Raw genomic sequence first — 26,251 nt, 5'->3', positions numbered from 1 at the left:
AAGTGAAGTGGTCGAGATAAACTATAAGTATTTTAGGACTCCAATAAAACACAATTGCTATATTTTTGGTGTAGCCTAGTGTTATTTTTCCGGTTTATTACGTAATAGATTTTGGGAAAAAACTTGAAAAATTTCACAGCATCTCCATAAATAAGGAAGTTGGCAGAGTTGCAAAAATAATAAAACAACAATTTTGTAACAAAAACAAAAACCTACTCAATTTTGCAACCCTTAAGCTAAACGAAAACATTGTTGGTGCTTTTAAGCACAACGACTAAAACATACAAATTGAGTGTGTTGGCAGCACTGAGCTTGTAAGCGAAAAACGAGCATATGAGTTTTTATTCCGAGTGTTGTTGCTGTTGTTGTTCTATTTTACTATTGTACTTAGTTGCTGTGAGAGTGTGTATGTTGTTTGTTTCCTTTTACTTTGTCTCCAAACCGAGGAGAATAGCTGTGTGAGTGTGTTTGTGTGCACATTTGTGTATGAGAATGAGTATCTGTGTGTATCTCAATTTGAATTTGTACTGAATAATTTGTTGTTGCTTTTTACTTACTTTTATAAGTTTGCCCTAGTGTGCGATTGTGTGTGTTTTCATAATTTTTCAAGTTTTTTCTGCTGTGTGTGAAAGCTTAAGCACTCGCAACTCGTTGAAAAATATCAGTCGAGCGCTGATACCGTACTGAAGAGGTCGGTCTTAGAAATAATTTTCTCGTCTCGGGTTGCTTACACAATTCAAATAGTTATTATATATACTTACAATATATTTTCTATATAGTATATATATATTTTCATCATCATCTAGTATATATATCTATTGAAACAAGAAGAAAAAAGAAAAAAAAATATTTTCCAAATAGAAATTTGTGAAAAAAAGAAATTTAGTATCTACAGGATACAACTAATAGACATTTTTTTTTGAAATAAAATTAAATAATTATATAAATTACAAAAAAAAAGTGTAAAGTTTGAAAAAAAAGAAACGTTGATTTTTTGCTTGAAAAAGTCAAAAAGGGGGTAGTTTTAACCCCTAACGAAAAAACCGAGAAATTGTGTAACACCAGTGCTACAGAAAGGTAATCAAACAACCAACCAAACCAAACCAACCCAACAAACAACCCAACAACCAAATTAAACCAACAAACCGAAGGAAACGACAACCTCAATTGAAATTTCACATCAAAAAAAAAAAAAAAACACAAAAAAATATATATAACAAATTAAAAGAACCTACAAATAAAAAATTTAAAATAAATTTTGAATATGAAAAAATATGTATAAAAAAAGCAGAAATTTAACAAGAGATAATGAAAAACGTTGTGTTGTATTTGGTGCTGTTGTTGTAGTTGTAGTTGTTGTAACTCGTCGTCGTTTCTTATTAAACTTGTACGACTGAGTCGTGTGTGTGTGTGTATTTGTGTGTGTGTGTACATACAGAGATACAGATAGAAAGATAGAGATATTCAACGCCAAACATGTCCTTGTTCAAAATCGATTTTTCACCATAAAAATTCAAAACTCGTAACGAAAACTAAAAACTATTTTAAAACGATTTTAAAACATTTTCAAAAGTGTGATTTAAAAAAACAAAAATCTGCATCCAAATTGATTAAACTGTGTAAATTTTTTATATATTTAAAAAAAAAATAAACAATTTTATGGAATATTTAATTATTTCTTATTAAAATACATTTGACATTTTGTACAATTTGTGCGCCATTTATTTTAAACAAATACCATCGTCCAAACCAAACCAAAATAATATAATTTGTTTTAAATTTGTTTTTTTGAAAAGATCTATGTTTTTTTATTGTTATTATTGTTCTTGTTATTGTTCTTCAGTCTAATTTAATTGTCTGACATTTAGTCTCGTTTATAATTAAAAATACACACATTTTCTTTCTGTTTTTAATACAAAAATTTCAAATTTTCTTCTTGTCGTGCTAAATCTAAATTTTACCATCTAAAATTTAAACGAAAAAATAAAAAAAAACCATACATATGCCATACATTTTTACTGACGTCTAACGTATTTTTGTTGGCCCTGAATTCGAAAAAAAATATATAATAATAATAATTTGTATATGTGTTTCTGTTTCTATTGACTACAAGAGATTTTTCTTTAAGTTTTTTTTTTTCTATTCATACGGTGTTCTGTTTTAAAATTTTCCTAATAAATCATTGATTTTTGAAAACTAAAGAAAATTTTGTGTTTTTTGGTCAATACACATATATTTCATATAGTTTTTTTTTGTGTGTTCCAATTTGTGGCGCTCTCTGATGCTCTTTTTATTTAACCACAATTTACTCTCAATTTTGAAAAGATTGGAAAAATGCTCCTTTACATACTCTAACCTTTAAAAAAGCTTTTTTGCAAGTCATTTCTCTTGTTTTTAGAATGAAAACTCCTTAAAGAGATTTGTATGTAAAGCTCTTTTGAAATTTTCCAAAAAGCTTTTCCTAAGTAATGGATTATAAAGGCTAAATCCAAAATCTTCTTAATTATTGTATTATACATATATAAAATGTTTAATTATAGATTCAATTTAAAACTAAGCTTTTATTAATGTTTCCTATTTAATTATGAGCTTCTTTTCATATTAAATATAGCAAAAAAATCACTTCCTTAATGTCTTTTTCTCTTCATAAAAACATGAAATTTATAGTAAAAACTGGAAATCTTTTTAAAAAAAAAATCTGAATAAACTCATTATTTTAGATTTAAGCATTAAAATTGTGTTGGTTAAACAAAAAAAACCTTAAGAAAAGCTTTTCTTTAAATCAAACGAATTTTGAGAGTTGCTTTTCCCCTTTTTATCATAAAAACATTATTAAAAATCTAATGTTTTTTTTAAGTTTAAAACACTGGAAATGGCTTAATAATAAAGAAAAATGCTTAAAAAAGAGAAATTATTATTAATGCTTTCCTTATTGTCATTAAAACTCTCTTAAATATTTCATACAAAAGAGAGCTTCAAGCTCTAAAGAGAAAAACAGTAATAGAACATCTGTCTGCTTTGAAAATAAAGGAATTTTTTCCAGTTACATCACATTTAATATAGAAAACTCCTTAAACATTATTTTTGAAAAAGTTCTCTTTCCTTTTTAAAAAAAACATAAGGAATCTTCCAAAAAAGCTTTCTTTTAATATACAATTTTTAAAAAATTTTTAAAATTAAGAAAATATTTATAGAATTTTTTAAACATTAATAAACAATTCCTGTTTGAAAAATTAATATTTACAAATTTTGTAGTCAAAAACCGACAAAATTCCATTACGAAAGTTTGTCTTATGAAATTTTTCATATTTTAGGTTGGTCTTTGAAATTGTTACATAATTTCCGCTCTCTTTCATAACAGCTGCTAAATATACTCCTTAACAAAACTCTAACCTAATTAAAGAAAAATCATTTTCCCAGTACATTTCAAACAAACCCTGATTTTATATAACAATTTTATTGATATATAAAGAGAAATGATGAAGCAACTCTTATATAAAACGTTTGTCTAACAAAATTTTTATAAAATCAGTAGAATTATTTATTTGAGTCATTGATTTTTCTTGTACACCAGCTTTTTCACAATATTTCCCACTGAAAATATTCATCTCTATTCCAGAAAAGGCGTAAGTCTTTTTCGATATGATAGAATAGAAAAAAGGTATTGAAAAAATACCAATTCAAACTTAATTTAACAGAATTTTGATGTAATATCTGATTCCCAAAATATAAGAATATGTTGGAAGTAGATTAGGAATAGGCCAGCTAGCTTTAGCTAAAGTTAAAGCAACATATTTTCAAATAAAGATTTCGATTAATACAATTCTTTAAAATCTATCTACTTATTCAATATTTTTAATATGAAATAATCACATATTTCTCAGTTCAAAACTAAAAGCATATAATAAACATGTATAATATCTAATGATATAATCAAAAATAATTATTAAATAGTCGTTATATTTATTTAAAAAACATATTTGCTTTTGCATTACTTACAAAACAACACTGAGGAAGTGATACTTTCATTACATTGAGATTACAAATCGTCTATAAATAAAAAATAATTCTAATACAATTCAGTGTTCACTGGTAATGATGCTACTTTTCACTTCATCATTATAAAAAATGATACTTCTTTTTTGCTTCTTTGGAAGTCATTTTTTATTGTAGTTTTAAGATACAAAATACTTGTTTTGTTTCATTTAAATGCATTCAATCAAACAGGCTTCGGAAATGTTTTAAACCCTAGCTCAAAGGACCTATTTTCACCATAAAGCTGGCTTAAAACAAGTTTTAAATTCTAGTTCGAAGGACCTATTTTCAGTTACATTTACTAACTATATCTAATGAAGCAAACAAATATTCTATATTCTTAAATATTAAGCTTAAGAAAAAAGTTCGAAAGTGCAATTTTAAGCTAGATTTCATTTAATTTTCTTTTGGAATAATTTCAAACTATTTTTAGGAAAGTTAATGCTAAATGTCTTTCCATCTGGACTAAGAAAAGTTAATTTATAACTTATTTATAAGAAAAGCTATAATTTCTGAAAGCAACACTTAATAAATATTATGAAATATTGCCATTTTATATTAAAAGCCGATTTCAATAATGATTACTTTTACAGAGAAAAAAGTCATTTAACTATTTTATGAAATAATTTTCAAATAATTCTGAAATAATTTTTCAAAATCCCAAAATGGCTCAGTAATTTATTTTAAAACTATCAAAAAAATATTTATAAAAATAAACAAGAAAAATCTGTTTTCATGTGATTTTTTTCAAACTGAGATTTGAAATATTGTTCGAAGGACCAATTTTTATTATAATTTCATAGCTGCTTTATCAATATTATTCTTCAGTTTGAAGAACATTTTCAATTGCTTTTTAATAAAGTAAATATTGAACAATTTTTCTACATTAATTAATAAGGATTTTTTGGAAGAGAAAAATGTCATGTTTTAAGAGAGAATTATAAAAAAAAATTGAGATTTTGCTACAAAATTTTTGTATATTGGTTTTTGTAAAATTTAAAAAAAAAATCCAAATTTTGTTTTAAAACATCAAAATTTTAAAAAAGTTTTATAAAAATTTTCAAAATTGTTTTAAAAAATTTTCAAAATTTTATAAAAATATCACAAAATGTTTTAAATTTACTTATAAATTGCAAAAAATGTGTATAAAATTTTGAAAATTGTAAAAAAATTTACATATTCTTTAAAACAAACAATTATTTCAAAATTTTATTAAAAAATTTCAAAATTTTATAAAAATATCATAAAATGTGTATAAGAATTATAAACAAATTTACAAATTATTACTCATTTTTAAAAATTTTATATTAATTGTCAAAGAATTTTTAAATTTCAAAATTTTATGAAAACTGTTTCAAATTGGTCTTCAAATAACCGTTTCAAAGTTTTTAAAAGACATTATTATTTGTGAAAAGTGCTTAAAAGTTAGAGTTACATAATTTAAGAGCTTTTAAATATTCTCTTGAGAATACTTAAACGCTCTTAAATTGTTATATTTTTCATAACTCTTTTAAGGCAATTGAAATGATTAAGAAAGAAGTTTTACACCCTTGTTATTTTATTATAGAACTTATTATGTAAAAAGTCTGCAATTTAAATTATAAAATTTAACAAATTCAGATTATTTAGAGCTTCTCTTGAGAATAAGGAGTAAAAGTGTAGTACTATTTAACACATTTTATGTCTACTTTAAAACTCCTCCTTTTACTACACCCTTGCCATTCAATTACACTTAGCTAAAGAGAAATTCCTAAGCATTCCTTACAGAGAGATTTCTGTAATTTTCATTTAATTGTTTTTATTTTTTTTTCAAAGATAGAAAGAACTAAAAAATTCCTTTCTAGAAAGAAAACTTGAAAAAGTTATGGAATATGGTTGGTTGGAAGGACCAATTGTTAGAAAACTTAGAGAGCAAGCAAAAAGAGAGCCGAAACATAAAGAGAGTTTTTATCATCAAAATTCCATTTACATACTTTTCAACTACCAAAAGAGTAAAAATGTGTGACCCATTGTATGGATTTTTTTTTTAAACAATTTTTTCAAGAATAATTTTCTAAAGCAATGATTGCATAATATAACATTTTCTTGTATTCATATATAATTTTTTTTTCATCTGTTTGTTTTTCTTATATCTATTTTGTTTTGTATAGTATTATTATTATTATATTTTGTAAATTGAAAATTGTTTAACGAAACCAAAAATTCAAGAAATGAGTATACAGGTTAGTATTTTTCTTATTATTTTATGTATTTTACAATTTTCTCATTTAGTTACTTAAGTTTATATATTTTGCTTATAATCTTTTTAAATTATTTTAAATTAAACTCATATACTTATAACATTATCTTTTAAAAACACACACGTTTTGAAGAAAAAGTTCAGTAAATCTTTGAAAAATGAAATGTAAATATTTACATTTTATTTGCTAATTTATAATCTTTTTTTGTTTGTTTGTTTGTTAATTTTTATAACATTTTTATTTCAGTTTTTATTTTATTTTTTATTTTTGTTTTAAACCATAAACGTGTGTGTTTTAAAAAGACAAGTGTAGATTTTTTTTATATTTTTTTTTTTAATTCCATTAAAACTTTACGATCGAAATAATATTGAGTTTTGATGGTCAGGTTTGTTTAGTTATTATTGATTTTTTTTCTAAATGGGGATTTTTTTTTAAAAAATCAAGATTCTGGATATTCGATTTTTTATTAAGAATTGAAAAAACATTTCAATGCAAACCTATTTTAAAATGAAATGAAATTCAATCATTATTTGTTTGAAATTTTGTGTTACAAGGTATTTTTTGAAATCAGCAGTGATTCTCCCTGTTTAGATGGTCCTTCAGTTCTTCTTAACAAATTTAATAAAGCTCTCTTTGAGATTCCCGGTATTTTGTTTTCGTGTTAAATTCATTTACATTCTATTTTACAATTCTTAAATTCTATTTCATTTTGCGGTTACTTTTAATTGTAATCGCAATTATTTTTAACACGTGATGCCATTAGTTTGGTTTTTCTATTTCTTAAAATGGGTTTTTTTCCTAAGCGGTCAAACACGATTTATTCACGATTTGTTGCTATTAAAAACAAATACATACAATATTAATCTTGATAATTATAAAAAATTAATCACTAACCTGAGACAGCAATTTATAGACTTGTTGTAGTTTTGAAATAATTTATAATAAACAAATCGTTATTATCTCAAACATCTCTGCTAATGGAAATTGTTAGAAATTTGTGTTAATTCTCTAGATTGATTTAAAAAAAATCAAACGAAACATTTTTCTAGCGAATATTAAACGAATTAAAGCAAATTAGTATTTGGGAATTATATAGACATTTTAAGTGAACTTTAGATTGGATGATTTTCTATAAATACTGTTAAGCAAATTAGTATTCGGGAATTATACTAGCTTTAGGAAAGATTAAATATGTAAATGATCGACATAAAGAGAACATGGATCTGTTGTACTTTGAACAGCTTTTGCTTAAAATTTTTGTTTCCTATTTAATGAATTTTATGAACTTCGTTGACATTCGTGTGGTTTATTTTTAAATAAAGGATTATGTTCGGCCCCTGGTGGCTATGAGTGTCAATCGCTGGTTTAAATGTAATTTACAAGTATGAACATGATTTATATTAAGATTTTGTTTATAAAAAGTTTCGTTTACTTTAATTTATCAAAATAAAACTTTTTCTTCATAAGAAAATTTAAATATTTTATAAACAATAAAAGTTTTCCTACAAAAGTTTAAATTTTTTTCAAAACATTTTCAAGCTTTGTGTAATATTTTTATAAAAACCTGTTTTTTTGTATTTCATTCCTATTTGATGACAAATTAGCAGCAATTAACATTCATTTACAAATTATGCATTTCAACTTTAAACAACTTAAAGTGTCTGACAAATAACGTTGCAAGGGGAACCCCTTTGGGCAACACTTTAAACACATGATAGAAAACTTAAGGTAATATTTCTTAAACAAGCCGGTTTTGTTTGCATTATTAATTATAACTGATATGCCAAGTTTTTATTAAAAAAAAAACCTATATTAAAATTCACATGAAATTGACAATTTGTGTTTTTGTTTTCAATTTAATAAGATTTGTTTAGTATTATGTGATTGATTTGCTACGATCCAATTATTTACTTAAAAGCCTTAAGAAATATTTACTGGTTTCAGCTTAACAATTAATAAATTAATAAAAAAAACAGGTTAGATTTAATAAATTTAATTTTTTCTTAGATTTTGTTAAAAATACTTTTCAATGCTACAATTTGCTTCTCCTCAGAAATTTATTATGAAATTTGTTTAGTTTCAAAATCTACCAAATTTTGCCATAAAATTCTAAGTTTTTTTTTTCGTTTTTTTTTCAGCAAATTTATTATGTACATATGTTGACTTTCTACAGTTTCGGCTGTCATGTTCATACAAAAAAATCATATATATACAAGCAACAATTTACAAATATGTTAATTTTTCTCAATGTTTTATGTTCCCCTCCCATTTGCTTAAAAATTAATTTATTTATTTAGTTGTTTTTGTAACACAAAATAATTTAAACATCATACAACAACTGACTGACTGACTAACTGACTGACTTTGTAAATTGATTTTCAAGTTCAACCATTATTTCAATAATCAACCGACATCGTGTATGTCCCAGCTTTAATTTAAACATTTAACTGTTAATTTTTTTATATGATTTTTTTTTTAGCGTTTTGTTAAATATTCTACAAATGTTTAAGGTCTCACAAAATAAAAAAAAAACAAAGTTTCTCTGTGTTAAAATAAAACTACATATTTTTGTCATGCCTGATTAAATGGCCAGCTTTAGCTGAAAAATTGAAATGACTTATTTTATTATTATAAAAAAAACTAACTCAAGTACTCACAAATTTTCTATATAACCTCAATAATATTTGCAGCACATGTTAATAATGTAATTGTTGTTTTGTTTAGACGTTTAAGCAATGTATACGTTTTTTTTAAATAAGTTAATATTAAGTTTATATTTTATTCTTAGCAAAATCAATGTATTTGTTTGAAAATTAAAGCTTTTCGGCCAACAACTATAGTTATACTGGTATTACGATTGAAACTATGCTCCGACCGTAGCTATACTGGGACCAACAACTGATGCTATACTACAATCTGAATATTTAGTGGCATTTGAATGTAGCTATACAGCTACTATATAAAGGACTAGGATTAAATCTATTCGTATGAATAACTGCTATTGAAGTTATTTAATAGCCTGCGGCTGTAGCTATACTTGGACTATATACTGGGACTATATAAAGACCTACGATTGATACTATACTAAATCCTCCAATGGAGCTATATGAAGACCTTAGATTGAAACTATGCGATTGAAGCAAAACTATGACTATGTAAAGACCTATGACTGAATCTACACTGGGACTATGAAAACATCTGTAATTGAAGGCATGCTTTGACAATATAAAGACTTACGATTGCAGCTATCCTATGATAATATAAAGACCTTTTACTAAAGCAATTCTATCACTATACAAATATATTTAATTGATGATATATTATGTCTATATAAATACCTATGATTGATGTTATACTGGGACTATAAAAAGAGCTACGCTTTAAGCTATATTATGACTATATAAAGGCCTACTATTAAAACTGCAATTTTACAATATAAATCCCTAAAATTCCAGCTATAAAAAACTACTACTAAATCTATAGTATGACTACACAAAGACCTGCAATTAAAACTATAATTTTACTATATAAACACCAACGACCAAAGCTACACTATGAATATATTAAGGCCTATGATTGAAACTAACTAGGACTATCAAAAGACCTATGGTTGATGCCCTACTTTGACTATTTTAAACACCTTTAATCTATACAAAGACCAACAATTGAATCTATACTATGACCAAATGAACACCTTAAGTGCAGCTATAAAAGGACCTACGATTTAAGCTATACTATGACTATATCAAGACTATATATAAGGACCTACGATTGAAGTTTTTTATGACTATATAAAACGATTAGGACCTTTGATTGAAGCTATAAAACGATCTTTAATTGAAGCTAAACTATGACCTGTGTCCTATGGCTGAAACAATACTGGGACTATAAATAGATCTGTGATCAACCAGAAAAAAAATATAGTTGTACATGTTTACAGTAATCATTTCAAAATTTTTACAAGTTGTTTAACAATATTATTTATATGATTGTTGTAACAATAATATGATAAAGTTAAGATTCACATGATTGTCGCCATCATATATGTGATTGTAGTAAATAAATATATGTTTATGGCAATCATGTTCATGATGAATCATTATATCATAAGTTATTCTTAGATTATGAGCCGAGAACAACATAATATGGTAAATTCTTCATTATATAAATGGTTGTCACGAACATATACGTATTTGCTGCAATCATATACATATATTATTGTTACAATCATGTGAATCGAAATTTTATCATATTATGGTTATCGCAATCATATAAATAATTACAGTGACCATATAATTGTTAACAAAAACATGTACAATTTTTGAAATGGTTACAGTAAACATGTAAAACTGTATTTTTTCTCTGGGTGATAGATATCTTTTAAAAATTACTCCACGGCTGTTTGCTGTTACATACGCACTCTTCCATAAATCTAGCTTAATTTCATTGGGGCAGCCTTGAATTATCTCAAAGCTTGAAGAGTTCTGAGCTTGTTTGTTGTTAAATACCTCTAATTTCAAATAATCCCATGCAAAGAAATTCAAAGGTATTAAATCACTCAATCTAAGCAAATTCTGATCTCCGAAATGTGAGCTTAAATGACCAGAAATGTTCGGCAATTGAAACAGACTGTGTCAGCGTCTCAACAATATCATCAAATTTAGGCAGAAAGATCTCTATTATCTGGTAGCAATATCGAACACTCACTGCTTGACTAGCCTCATTTTCGAGGAAGTGGGGTCTCGTGATTCCTCCTGTCATGAATCCGCATAAAAACATTGACATTAATTGAGGGTTCTCTCAACTCCAAATGCTACAATTTTGAAGATTACCAAAGCCATCAAGCTTAAACAAGGCTTTTTTGTGTGGGACTTTATTTTGCTTGAACAAACTTTCCTTTTTTTGGATCCTCCTAAACCTCTTAAACTGTCAAACTGTTTTTTTTTTTGTTGGCAACACTTTCTTGCATAAATGGCGGCGAATTCGAATCTAAAGAATACTGCGTTTTTATAAAACCAGTATTTTTCGTTTAAACTTTCAAAAAACCTTAATAAAAATTCCATTAAAATAAATTGAAATAAAAATATCGGTTTTTATGAAAACAGTGTTTTCGAATTTTTAACTGTAACAAATATTATGCCTTAATTAATTAAATTTTCTCTCTCTCCCCCATTATGTTATAAATGTGATTTCATTGCAAAACTATTTTTCATCCAAACGCATCATTCTACAATACTTTCAAAACGTTACAAATCAATTTGTATAGAACGCTTTAAAAGTTTTCAAATAAATACATTGATTTTGTGGTTGTTGCTACGATTGTTTTATTAAACAAATAAATTGTTAAATAATTAGTATAGTATAAACAAATAATAATAATAATGTACGTAGATTTCTTTATTTTCAATTTAAATTGAAATTTTATTTATATACTATTCCATTTTCTATGTATTTCTATTTCTCTTTTCAATTTCGATTTTTTTTTTTTGATGCTGCTTCTCTACACACTTTGGGAAAATATTCAAATGTGTGTAAAATGACAACAACAAAAACAACAACAATTATCATTTTGTTTTATCAACAACAATTATTTGTTGTGATGCTATTTGTTGCTACTATATTTTTACTATTATTATTATTGTTATTTGATTTTTTTTTTACTTACATTTATTTTATTTTTATTTGTATTTGTTTCTTTCTATAACCGCTCTTATCAATTGATTTGAAAACAAATTTAAATTTGTTTATTGTCATACATACACTTCTATATATTCTATTCTATTTATAGCTTGTCTAATGAAATAGAAAACGCGCTAACACAAAGTCTACTTACTAACTATATGTTTACATAGTCTTTAACTAGTCTAGTCTATGAACTCATGAAAATAGATAAAATAAAGCGAAAATATCACATCAAAACAAATAATAGAAAACTGTTGAAAATATTTGTTTACAAAAAATAAAGGTTAATTAATAATAATAAAATTTTTAGCAACTTTTAAAGGTAAAGAATAACAGGAGTATTTTCTATTAAAAACAATTTTAATGATTTAAATCCCCCCAATCCGAGAAGCGTTTTCGTTTTTGATATCACTCGATACACAGATCTAGGCGAAAAATTTATTTGAAATACCAATTTCCTAAACAAAATTCTATATTAGCTGCCTGTTGAATTTCCTCTCTTTAATGGATTATTGTGGGCTTGTTGACAAAGACCTTTGTCTTCAAAATAACCCCATTAAAATAAATTCAAATTAAATCTCACGATCTGATCACCGAAACGATCAGTAAATGTCGCGTGCAGTAAATTAATTGTTTCATGTATGTTATTATGGTGCGATATCGAGCACCAGTAACACTCACTGCTTGACCAGCCTCAATTTCAAAGAAGTGTGAACCAATGATGCAGCCATCAAAATTCCTATTCCTAGGTCCCTCTCAGAAAATTACTTGTGTGATAAAATTGGACCTAAACAAGTTTTATATTGGGAGGAATCAAAATTTTTCTATCAACTTTTACGAGAATCGCTGAAATTCGTGTTAAGTAAATCTGTATAGTAAATTGTGTTCGGCCCCTGATCGGAAGGAGTGCCTACATCTGCCCTGAACTGTCAGCTGTAATTTAAAAATTTTGCTATTTGTTTATTAAAACAAATAACACAGAAACTCCCAACAGACTATAAACAATTTCACGTGTCAAAAATATTTAAACATAAAATCCATGAACCGATCATCACCTGTCCAATTCACATATGTATGATTAACTAAATTATTTCAGCCAAAATTTTAAAATTTGTTTTTATATAAAAGAATTAACGTAGTTGTTATTTTTTAACAATGATTCCCAAAACAAAATACTCCAGACTTGCCAAATAAAAATACCCCACAATTAATTAATTATTTCCTTTATTGAATTTATTAACAATTAATTCTAACTGGTATTTAATAAAAACAAATGAAATTTAAACAATGAAGATAACCTGTTAAGGTTTATTAATAATTGTCTGTTATTAGGTTTTTGAACTTGATACAACTTCAATGTTTTAAACAAACAAATGTACTTTGGCAGCCAAATTATTAAAAGAAAAAATTATTTTTGCTGATTAAGTAATTTTTTATTTTTTTTTGGCGAAACTTGAGGTTAATGAAAATATTTAAAAAAAAACAGCACACAGTCTTTGTAAGTGACTTTAAATATGCTTGCTTTTAAATTTATATTTTTTTTTATTTAAACGAATTTTTCAATATTTGTTTTGTAGCACAACACAAAAACAAATGAGCTGTGTTGTGTTGTTTTTTTTGTGAAATTAACACAAAATTTCAGCTAAAAAGTTCTCAAAAAAAATAAACAAGTTTTGCGCCAAATATTGCTAGTATTTGTATTTGAAAACTTTGTATAGAAGTGGGCAAAAAGAAGCGAAAATTGTTTAAAGGGGCACTAAGAGAGACCCCTTAGGGGATATAGAAAAAACTAAAGCTATGCTTATTTTATAATTCTAAAGTTTAAGGTCAATAGGCTTACAGGCAATGGTTTATGTTATTTTGCTGTCACTTTCAGAATAGGGCAGTTTATTAAATGACTCTAATTAACATGTCGCGATATAGAGCACTAATAACAGCTACTGCTTAACCAGCCTTGTTTTCGAAGAAGTATGTGAAATTTACACAAAATTGCTGTCACTTGCAGAATAGGGCAGTTTATTTTTTTATTAACTTTCACTGCATGACCAGCCTTGTTTTCGAAGAAGTATGCTCTAATTATGGTTCCAGTTCAAAATGTATGAGTTCTCTTAACCTCAAATGCGATAATTTTGACGATTATCAATCCCCATCAATTTGAAATTGAGCTTTATGGCTTAGTGTCCGCCAAATATTCAGTATTGGTTTTTTAATATTATTTTTCTTCTCTGTGTAAAGCTTCATTTTTACTGTCAGCTGTGAAACTATTTTTGGTTGACAACATTTTGCTGCACATCTGGCGCCAAATTCAAATCTTTCATGAACCTTGGAACACCCGTTTTTCATTTAATGTTTGTTAAACAGTCCCTACGCAATGATGATCAGCTATATTTTGCAGAAATAAATTTTTAAATGTTTCAATCTTCAAGAACATTTTTATAATGCATTAATACAGATCAGTGGTCGGCACTCATAGCCACCTGGGGCCGAACCTTATCGAATCGAGTTAAAAATCACTATCAAAATCGGCTTACAACAGATAGAACAAGTGCATAACATTTTATATAAAGTCGAATAACCATGTTCTCTTTATGCCGACCAATAATACAGAGCTGTAGTATAGAGGAACCATGTTCTCTTTATGGCGAACAGTAATATAAAGCAGTTGATAGAGGCTTTTTTCAATTTTTTTTTTGTTTTTATAAAAATTTGTATTTTTTTCTTGAGTTTGTTGTATAACTTGATTATTTTCATAAGTATTTCATGAAATTTTCTTGAATTTTTGGAACACCCTTTATTTACTCAGCTTTTACAACAGCCCCCCCCCCCCTAAAATTTCACATATGTATCTGCAAATAATGATCCATATTTTGTAGAAATTATAAATAACAAAATGTGTTAAATGTGTTTCGCATTTTCAAGATTATTTTTGTAACACATTTATATACAGCAGTGGTCGGCACTTTTAGACACCAGGGTCTCAATATAATCCATCATATAACAACACGAATATCATTGTATTTAAAAATTACAATCAATAGCGGATCATAGAGGAACAGGGAGAATAATAGCATTAAATTTATATAAATCCAGAGAACATGAAACTCTTAATGCCGATCTCAGGTATAGATCGGTATTTTGTTTAAAAACAATTTGTTTTTTCTCTTGAGTTTGTTGTTGTATAACTTGATTATTTTCATTAGCATTTCAGTATTTTTTTTTTAATTTTTTTTTATTTGTTGTCGTCTGAGTTTTGACGTATTTAGTTTAGTTTGTTTTGTTTTTTTTTATATATAAAAAAAGATATCAACCCCATGCTTTTTTTTAATATTACGTACAAGAGTTTGTTTTGTTTTTGTTATTCATTTCGATTTTTTTTTAAATTTGATAAATTTCTTAGAATTTATTTTATTTATTTTCTGTTTGTTGTCGTCTGGCATATTTAAATTTTTGTGTAGATATTTAAGCTGTTTTTTTTACTTTTTTAATTATTATTGATTTTAAACTTCAATTTATTCATAAAAAATTGTCTTTAATTAATTATTTATTTAGTTTTTTGATTTCTATTTTGTTTGTTCATTCTAATGACTTGTTATAATATTTTTTGTTTGCCTTTAAATTGATTTTAAGCTTGAGGGGATTTTAGCTTAAATAGCTAATCACTTAGTATATTATTATTAATTATAATTTGTTTAATTCAATTTAAATGTATTTACCTATACTATTCTGATTGCTAAATAAAATCAAGAAAATCAATTTTATATTTTTGCTTATGCTTTCATTCTATAATTAGTTTCTAATGTTTCTATAACAGTTTTTTTTTGTTTGCCTTGAATGGCTTTAGATAACAAATCAAATAAAAATATTTGTGTATAACATTTTTTTTTTGATTCTAAATGTTTAACTGAAAATGTGTATAAAAATTTTGTTTACATTTGTTTCTTTTTTTCAATGTTCTATGAGTAATACTCCTCATTGAGGCAGAGATTGTTTTTTTAAAAAAAAGAAAAAGTAATTGTATTTAAAATTAATAAATTCCCGGAAATTTGAATGATACATAAGATTAAATTGAAATGAAAAGGTTATTTAAAAATAGCCTTAATTAAAGTTTTTTGTAGCAACCTAAAGTACTTGGTAACAGCTGTTTTAAGGCGTATAATAAAAAGGTTTTAACAGAATTAAATTAAAGAAACTGAAAACTTAAGCTTTTCAAAATCATTTAAAACCTTTAAAATAAGCTACTTAAAAAAATACTGGTTTTATAACTTTAATTCGTTTAATAATTTATGAAAATCTTGTTTATTGATTTATTATCTGTTTGAAATGTGTTGAAGTCTTTGAATTTATAGTTTTTGGAAAATACTGTTTTTTCAAAAAAAAACCGGTTTTTTTCAAAATTACTTAATTTCTTTAGAAATGTATTTTGAACAAGCTTTTTTCAATAATTTCTCGATCAAATCTTATAAAATCCTTATATTAAGTACATTTTAAAAAAATACCGGTTTTTCAAAACCCATTATTATTTCTAAAATTGTTTAATTTAACTTGAAATATGTTTATAACATGTTTTGTTTAAACATTTTCAGCTTAAAATTGTTTCAAATTCTTAAATAAGTACATTTTGAAAAATACCGGTTTTTCAAAAACACATTTTTCTAAAAAACTTTTTAGTAAAATCTTCAATATTTCTAATTACTTAAAATGTAGTTGAAATCGTTAAAATTATGAGTTTCAGAAAAATACTGGCTTTTGAAAATACCAGTGAAATTTTGAAATTTTACTAAAAATTTCTTCTGAACATGTTTTTTCAACATTTTCATTTTGAAATTATTAATGAATGTTAAAATAATTATTATGGGAAAATACTGGGTTTTTCAAAAAACTATGTATTTCAAAACTATAGAATTTCAATTTAATAGCTTTTTTTTTCCTAAAACTTCCACAACATTCTAAATTTAATTAAAATCTTAACAATAAAAAAGTTTCCATAACAAAGATGCCAACAAAATGAAAATAAATACTAAATATTTACCACTCAAATTTTATGTCGTATATCTTTCAAAATTCTTAAGACATTATTTGTCTCAAGTATGTATTTACTTTCTATTTATTTGGCTGACATAAAATAGAAAAATAAATAAAAAAAATAATTTAATTGCAGTCAAACCGGGGCAAATGTACTAATTATATGAGAGCGTGGAGACAAATGACATTGAAAAATAACGAAAATATCTATTGAAATCATTTCTTTTTTTGGTTCTGTCTGTGGGGTTTCAATGTTCAACAAATATCTTGTGTTTTTGTCTATTTTAGTAGCGATATATGTATACAAAATTTTAAAACGCCTCTCCATAATTTTAAGCAGTTGTATACTTTTTTATTGAAATTTCTATTAGAAATTTCAAACACGTAATTGAAATTACAAAAATGGTGCGAAACATGAGTTCATAATGTTGCAATTATAGAAGTTCAAAAATTATGGTTTTGAAATCATGATTTGAAAATTAATGCTTTTTTAAATAATATTATAATGGGAGATATTGTATTAAACCAGAGCAGAGAGGATTTTTTTAGCACAAAAATATTAATTTTAAAAAGTTTCCTAAAAATTTATCAAATTTGAAAAATACTGGTTTTTGAAATTTCTGAAAAAATTTCAAAAAATACAGGTTTTTCAAAAAACCGTTATTTTTCTTAAAATTTTAGAATTTCACTACTCATGATTTTTAAATGAGTTTTTTAACATTTTCCGGTTCAAATTCTTCAAAAGGGGTTGCTTTGCAAAAATACTGGTTTTTAAAATTTCTAAAAAAATATAGAAAATTTATAGAATTATAACATTTTATCGCCTAGTTTCTTGTTTTGTTATATAAAATATCAATTTCAAGGTAAGACGGGCAATTTTAAAAAAATACTGGTTTTTAAAATTTTCAATAAATTGAATGAATTTTTTTAAAATTTCTATAATTTTAAACATTTGTAAGGATATTTAGCACCTTTTAAGAAATTATAGGTTTTTTATATATTATTTCTGTCTATAAATTTGTGAACTGTTAAAAATACTGGTTTTTAAAATGTTTAAAAATATAAGAATTTTAACTTGTTATGATTTGTGTACCTTATTTTTCATATACAAATAATAATTTCTAACTTATACTGGTTATTTGTAAGATAATTTTTGCTAAAAATTTGTGATTTTCAAAAAATACTGGTTTTTAAAATGTCCAAATATACTTTATGTTTAGTAATACATTTTTTAAATGTATTTTTAAATTTTATATTCAATTTAACAACATTTTTAAAATATTGGTTTTTAAAAGTTGCATTTGAGAGAAAAAATCTATTCATTGCAAAGAGAATAAAAAAAATTTCTCTCCGTTAGGATTTGAACTGAGATTTAAATTTCATCTCTCTCTAGGTTTTGGAGGAGTTTTAGAAAGCTCTGGAAAGACACAACTTACATAAGAATTTATACATTTTCATTATTTGTTAAACTTTGATACAAATCTTAAACTTTTTCATTTAAACCTAAACTGAGCATGCGTCATAAAAGACCCCACCTACCACCACCCCCAGTCTTTAAAGCTGATTTCATAATTTGTTTTTTACTGTAACCATGAGCTACCATTTGACCTCCTTTTGGTTTTACCACAAACAATCTTAATACATACATATATTTTCAAGTTACTAAAAACTCCCTTAAGGTTTCCAAAACCTTTTAATAGAAAAAAATAAAGAACACGCAAGCAATATTTTAATAAAAAACTTTATATTTGAGGTCAAAAATACTAATTTATTACAATAGCTTATGATATAATGAATGATTCATAGCTAAAAACATTTGTAAGAATAAAAATAGGATAATAAATATTTGAAACAAGGGGTAGATTTTTGTCCCCCTATTTGCGTTTGCTAAGGGTTAATGTTTACTGTTTAACTAGGGGTGTGTGTATGACTAATACATTTATTTAATTTTATAGTATAGTCAATATTATTTCGATCGTTTTAAGTTTTATTTATTTTTCTCATTTATTTTATTACCTACTTTCTTTTTCATTTAATATGTATTTATTTATTATTTTATTAATACTTTTAATGCATTTCAATTTGAGCAAACATTCATTTTGTTTTTATCTTTTTTTCTTTGTTTCTTTTCATTTGTTTCAAAAACATTAAATCAAAAATAATCTAAAAACTGCCTAAAAAAAAACTAAACTAAACAAATTGCCTACAATTTGTGCGCCAATTGGTTGATTCGTTCGTTGTGCTCGTTATGTTATGTGATCAATTTGAACATTTATATTTTTTGTTGTTTGAAATTATTATTTAATTTTTGTTCCTACGGACTTGTTATAATAATGGTTCACATTTGATCGCCTGTCTCATTGATGCCTGCTGCTTGTTGTCTGCTGCTTTATGTTTTTTTTTTTTGTTAAATACCTTCAATATTATTTTGTATTTGTTCTTGTGCCGTTTTTGTCATCTTCTTTATGGTGTTATTTTAAAATTTTTTGATTTTTTTTTTTAATTTTTGTTTATATAAACTATAATTTTATATATATAAATGAAATATATCTAAAACTATAATCTATATATTTATAAATTTGAAAAAAATAACAAAATTTATAAAAAAAAATAAAACATAAACCATAATAGCATGGGAGAGCAGACTCTTATCGTGTCGCCACGGTTGTACCAACCGATGACGACAATCTTACAGCCGATGGCCATTACAAGGTAAATATTTTCATTTAAAATTTTATGTTTTTATTTCATTTATTTTTTTTTATTATTAATATTCAATATCTCTTTAACATTTAAATTTATGTTGGGTTTTTGTCATCCTTACATTGTAATACTTATAATTTATTTATATCTCTTTTTCATTTGTATATATTTTTTTATTATTTTCTAAGATGTCAGCAATCTACAAATTTTTATTTGGTTTTGTGTAATGCACTTGATTTTTATTTAATACATTGATTTGGTTTTTTTTTGCATGTGGTTTTGGTTTCTTATTATTTTTAAATTTAATATAAACTTTTGTGGTTTTGGATTTAATTTAAACTTTTAATAATATGTATATGTTATGTTCATTAAATTATATTTAAGTTCAGGCATTATAAAGCAAAAATGTTTGTAATACTTTTTCAAATTTCAAACTCGAAAAATTTATTTAGAAAAGATAAAATTTTTATTTGAATACAGGTTTCAATTATTTCGATTTTGTAACAGAAATCGTTTCATAAAAACGTTTGCTACAATTTTCTTTATTTTCTAATTTAAATTACCAAACATTTTAAAAAATACTGGTTTTTCAAATTCTTTAAAACTACACAAAGTTTACAGAATTTCAACATTTTACATTACATTTCCATTTTTTTTTGTAAAAATTCCAAATTTTTAAAAATACTGGTTTTTAAAATTTTCTATAAATGTCAGAATTCTGTACAAATATTAAGATTTTCTTTAAATTTTGAAAACAAAATTTAGAGAATTTTAACTTTTTCTAAAAAGTTGAAAATTTTTAAGTTAAAATCTTAGATTTTCGCAAAATACTGGTTTTTGAAATCTTCAATAAAAGTCAATTGTTATGATTTTCAACTTTTAAATTATTTTTTTTAAGCAATTTACATTGTTTTATTATTTTTACCCAAACATTTTAAACTTTTGAACTTTTAAAAAAATACTGGTTTTTAAAATTCATTAAAACTAGAAAAATTTACAGAATTTTAACTTTTTCTCAACATTTTCTATATATTCTATATTATCGATAATTTTTTTCCATTAAAATCTTTTTTTTTCGCAAAATACTGGTTTTTAAAATTTTGGATAAAAATCAGAATTTAGAATAAATATTACCATTTTCTATTTTTAAATTAATTTTTAGGACAATTATTTACATTGTTTTATTATCTTTTTACTTAAAAAGACCCAACATTTTTAAACTTTTGAACTCTTCCAAAAATACTGGTTTTTGAAATTCATAACACGTCAACAAATTACAGAATTTTCACATTTTATAAAATATTTCTATATATTCTATAAAAAATTAAATTTTTAATTTAAAATCTTAAATTTATAAAAATACTGGTTTTTGAAATGTTTAATAAAAATCATCATTCTGTATCAATATTACAATTTTCAACTTTTTAATGTATTTTTAAGCCAATTGATGTTGCTTCTGCACTAAAATAATATTTTATGGTAAAAATTTCAGATTTTCGAAAAATACTGGTTTTTAAAATTTACAATAAAAACCAGAATTCATAAGAAATTTACAGAATTTGAAATGTTTTTAATAATTTGCTGTTGTTTCTACATTAAATCATTAGTTTTTGTGAAACACCCGAGCTTCTCAAAAAATACTGGTTTTTCAAGATTTGTAAAAAAATGAGAAATCACTACAATTTAAAACTTTTTATTATTCAAATAGTTTTGTTGTTGTGAAAATATTATTTTATAGTGGAAATATGTATCTGATTTTCAAAAAAAATAATGATTTTTCAAATTTCAGTACAAATTTATAAATCATTGATGTTTTAAATGCAATTTTGAAAAATTTTAATATTGTTAATTTAATAAAATTGTAACTTCTTACACCTCTTCTGTATTTTCTATATTAAAATAAAATTTTTTGGTCAAAGTCTGAGATTTTATAAAAATACTGATTTAAATTTGCACAAAAAATTAGAATTCAATACAAATGTAAACTTCTTAATGAATTTTTTAGATATTTTATATTGTTTTTAGTAAAAATATTTGAGTTTTAAAAAAATACTGGTTTTTCAAATTTATACTTAAAATTTTCCAGTTTGAAATGCATTTTAAAACCAATAAAAATCTTAAATTTTCAAAATGTGGAATTTTGAAAACCTAAAATTTCTAAAAATATGAGAAACTTTTAACAAATTTAAATTTTTAACATTAACGCTAACAGTACAGTTCTTCAAATTCATCGTTCATTAATTTTTCCCAACCAAAATATTTTATTTTTTTTTCTAAAATTTCTAGTTTTCAAATTAGTAGTGGGCTATAAATAGCTATATAAATATTAGTTCCAGCCTTAAATAATTATTTAAAATCTTCAATTTTGTAGCAATTAAAATAAATTTTGTAAATGTTGTACTATTTAAGGAAAAATTGACGAAAGCAATTTATGTACGTTTTTGTATGACGTCAATAGTTCAAGATTTTCTTTTAAGCATAAAATTTTGTCAATAAAACAACGAATAAGCAAGCAAACAAGCAATTTCAACATCTTTGCAAAATGTAGACGAGAAAAAAAAACTACAAATTCATTTTCGTTGATAAAATATTGAGTTTTATTTTTAATCAATGACGTACAATACTTGTATTTAAAAATAAACAATTTGATCTTTTGAATTATTCACCTAAATTCTAAAAAAAAACCCACAACGAAAATTGTGTTCAATTTAACAATAACACAAAAAATACTTGTTTTTTTTATTTTCAATTCTAATGATTGATTTGAAACCAAACGTGACAATTTTTTGTATGCTTTTGTTTACTGTTAAACAAAACACATTTCAATTTAAATTAAATAGTTGCAATTTTGAAATAACACAACACAAAAAAACTTGAATTTTCTCACGACTCAAACATTTTTGCTTTTATTCATTTTATTCATTTCATTTTGTTATTTTTATTATTTTTATTTTCTATAAAAAACTTAATCAAATTAAGGGTAAGTTCCCCCTCCCCACAAAAAACTAAACTACTAACTTGTTATTAAATTTATATAATTATAGATTTATTTAGCTGTATACATTTGGTAAAATGTAATTAAAAACAAATTATATTATTAAACATAAAAATGGTATAAATAAATGGTTATGGTGAAATGGTATAAAAACTATTTTTTTTAAAAAAAATATCTAATGCTTTGATCTTTTCTGAAACTGATAACAAATCAAATCTAACACCTTTATTTCGGCCAAAACTCTGTCTATATAAACACGCGTAATTATTATCAATTGACACGTTTAATTAAAACAACAAATATTGAAATAAAAAAATCACACTTGTTTATTAAAAATGGCATGAAAATAGTAGCTGGGTTTAAACATATAAATAAATAAAAAACGGTATACGGACATCTTTAAAAAAAAATATCAATAAAATCTTTCTATCTCTTCTACTGTATTACCACAAAATAATTTAACAATTTTACTTATACCCAACTTTTTCTCTATTTTTAATTTCCACATTATATAGTCAAAACGCAAAATGCCTTCTAAAGCAGCAAAAAAAGAAAATTTAGATGATCTCAAACAGGAGTTAGATATCGATTATCATAAAATCACTCCTGAAGAGCTGTATCAGCGCTTTCAGACACATCCTGAAAATGTAAGTTTCCTTTCTACTTATTCTTTCTATATTCTAATAATTTTCTTTATAAATTTCAGGGTCTAAGTCATGCCAAGGCTAAAGAGAATTTAGAACGTGATGGTCCTAATGCTCTTACACCACCCAAACAAACACCCGAATGGGTAAAGTTCTGTAAAAATTTGTTTGGTGGTTTCGCCATGTTATTGTGGATTGGTGCTATTTTATGTTTTGTTGCCTACTCCATTCAGGCTAGTACCAGCGAAGAGCCATCAGATGATAATTTATATTTGGGTATCGTACTTTCTGCTGTAGTTATAGTGACTGGTATATTCTCTTACTATCAGGTTGGTATAACATAACAAAAATCCCCAATTTATATATTGTTAATCATGTTTTAATTTTCCAGGAATCAAAAAGTTCAAAAATTATGGAATCTTTCAAAAACATGGTTCCTCAATTCGCCACTGTCATTCGTGAGGGTGAGAAACTCACTCTGCGCGCCGAAGATTTGGTCTTGGGTGATGTGGTCGAAGTGAAATTCGGTGATCGTATCCCAGCTGATATACGCATCATAGAGGCTCGTAACTTTAAGGTCGATAATTCATCGTTGACTGGTGAATCTGAGCCCCAGTCTCGTGGTGCCGAATTCACTCATGAAAATCCCTTGGAAACAAAGAATTTGGCTTTCTTCTCCACCAACGCTGTCGAGGGCACTGCCAAGGGTGTTGTCATCAGTTGTGGTGATCACACAGTCATGGGTCGTATTGCTGGTTTGGCTTCCGGTTTGGATACTGGTGAAACTCCCATCGCTAAGGAAATTCACCATTTCATTCATTTGATTACCGGTGTGGCCGTATTCTTGGGTGTGACCTTCTTCGTTATTGCCTTCATTTTGGGTTACCATTGGTTGGATGCTGTTATTTTCTTGATTGGTATTATTGTCGCTAACGTACCTGAAGGTCTATTGGCTACCGTAACTGTGTGCTTGACTTTGACTGCCAAGCGTATGGCTTCGAAGAATTGTTTGGTAAAGAATTTGGAAGCTGTGGAAACTTTGGGCTCCACCTCCACCATTTGCTCGGATAAGACCGGTACCCTGACCCAGAATCGTATGACTGTCGCTCACATGTGGTTCGATAATCAAATCATTGAGGCCGATACAACAGAAGATCAGTCGGGTGTCCAATACGATAGAACTAGCCCTGGATTCAAGGCGCTCTCTCGCATTGCCACTCTCTGCAACCGTGCTGAATTCAAAGGCGGCCAAGAAGGTGTTCCAATTTTGAAGAAAGAAGTCAGCGGTGACGCTTCAGAAGCTGCTTTGTTGAAGTGTATGGAATTGGCTCTCGGTGATGTTATGAACATTCGTAAACGCAACAAGAAGGCTGCCGAAATTCCATTCAACTCCACCAATAAGTATCAGGTCTCAATTCACGAAACTGAAGATCCCTCCGATCCACGTTACTTGCTCGTCATGAAGGGTGCCCCCGAGCGTATCTTGGAACGTTGCGCCACCATTTTCATCAACGGCAAAGAAAAGGTCTTGGACGAAGAGATGAAGGAAGCTTTCAATAACGCCTACATGGAATTGGGAGGTTTGGGTGAACGTGTGTTGGGTTTCTGTGACTTTATGTTGCCCTCCGACAAATACCCCACTGGCTTCAAATTCAACACTGACGACGTCAACTTCCCCATTGATAACTTACGTTTCGTTGGCCTCATGTCCATGATTGATCCTCCTCGTGCCGCTGTACCCGATGCCGTCGCCAAGTGCCGTTCTGCTGGTATCAAAGTCATCATGGTCACTGGTGATCATCCCATCACTGCCAAGGCTATTGCCAAATCTGTCGGTATCATTTCCGAAGGCAACGAAACCGTCGAAGATATCGCCCAACGTTTGAATATTCCCGTCTCTGAAGTCAATCCCCGCGAAGCCAAGGCTGCCGTTGTACATGGTGCTGAATTGCGTGACGTATCCTCCGATCAATTGGATGAAATCTTGCGTTACCACACTGAAATTGTATTCGCTCGTACCTCGCCCCAACAGAAGTTGATCATTGTTGAAGGCTGCCAACGTATGGGTGCTATTGTGGCTGTAACCGGTGATGGTGTCAACGATTCGCCTGCTTTAAAGAAGGCTGATATTGGTGTTGCTATGGGTATTGCTGGTTCCGATGTCTCCAAACAGGTAAGAAATATGTGAAAATAGTTGTATGTTTGAAATTCTAATATGAAATCTGAAAATGTTTATCTCCAGTGATTGTTATATGTATATAAAAATAAGAACAATTTTTCAATATTCTTAAAAATGACTTCAACAAATTTTCGAACAAAAGTTCGAATTTTTTAACATTCAAAAACTTAATTTTGTTAATCTGTTTCGGACTTTTATACAAAAATTTGAAAAATTTTTAAATATTCTTAAAAATGTTATGTTCAAAATTCGAATAATGTTGAAAACATAAGAAATTCAAAAAGATTTTATTATATTTGTAATCTGCAAGTTTCAAACTATATTTTTCTGACTTCAAATAATTTTCGAACTCAAGTTCGAATTTTCGAACATGGAAAAAACATTATATTATTAATCTTTTTTCAATATTTTATACAAACTTTAGAAATATTTTTGAAATTGTTTATGTTGGAAATTCGAATATTCTTGAAAACATGAGAAATTAAAAAAATTGTGTATCTTTAATATTCAAGTTTCAAACAATATTTTTCGAGTTTTTAAAAAGTTCGAATTTTCCATTTACTTTCAAAGTTTTTTACAAAATTTAGAAAAATTTCAAATATTGTTGAAATTTTCAAGTTCGAAATTCTTATACATTGGAAAACATAAGAAATTCAAGAAGATTTTGGTATATTTGTAATCTTTTTTTTGGTTTCAAATAATGTTCGAACGTAAATTCGAATTTTTGAACATGGATAAAACTTCATATTAT

General features: G+C 26.0%; 1 protein-coding gene across 5 annotated transcripts in view; it reads left to right on the top strand.

The window, feature by feature from the left end:
• The window catches only part of Atpalpha (sodium/potassium-transporting ATPase subunit alpha), a 125,254-nt gene that overhangs the window by 81,659 nt on the left and 17,344 nt on the right, over nucleotides 1–26,251 (top strand). For 3 of the 5 annotated variants that reach the window (XM_065515319.1, XM_065515322.1, XM_065515318.1), the window contains exons 2-5: nucleotides 19,611–19,691; nucleotides 23,193–23,324; nucleotides 23,384–23,650; nucleotides 23,713–25,494. In XM_065515319.1, coding sequence (XP_065371391.1) covers nucleotides 19,611–19,691; nucleotides 23,193–23,324; nucleotides 23,384–23,650; nucleotides 23,713–25,494 — 2,262 coding nt within the window. Of the gene's footprint in view, nucleotides 1–522; nucleotides 1,078–6,185; nucleotides 6,258–19,610; nucleotides 19,692–23,192; nucleotides 23,325–23,383; nucleotides 23,651–23,712; nucleotides 25,495–26,251 lie in introns of those variants that run through there. The other 2 variants (XM_065515320.1, XM_065515321.1) reach the window with 2 other exon arrangements.

Source organism: Calliphora vicina, chromosome 1, assembly GCF_958450345.1.
Source record: "Calliphora vicina chromosome 1, idCalVici1.1, whole genome shotgun sequence".
Classification (NCBI taxonomy): Eukaryota; Metazoa; Arthropoda; class Insecta; order Diptera; family Calliphoridae; genus Calliphora; species Calliphora vicina.
The sequence above is the reverse complement of the archived record's forward strand: the minus strand, read 5'-3'. Positions and strand labels throughout refer to the sequence as shown.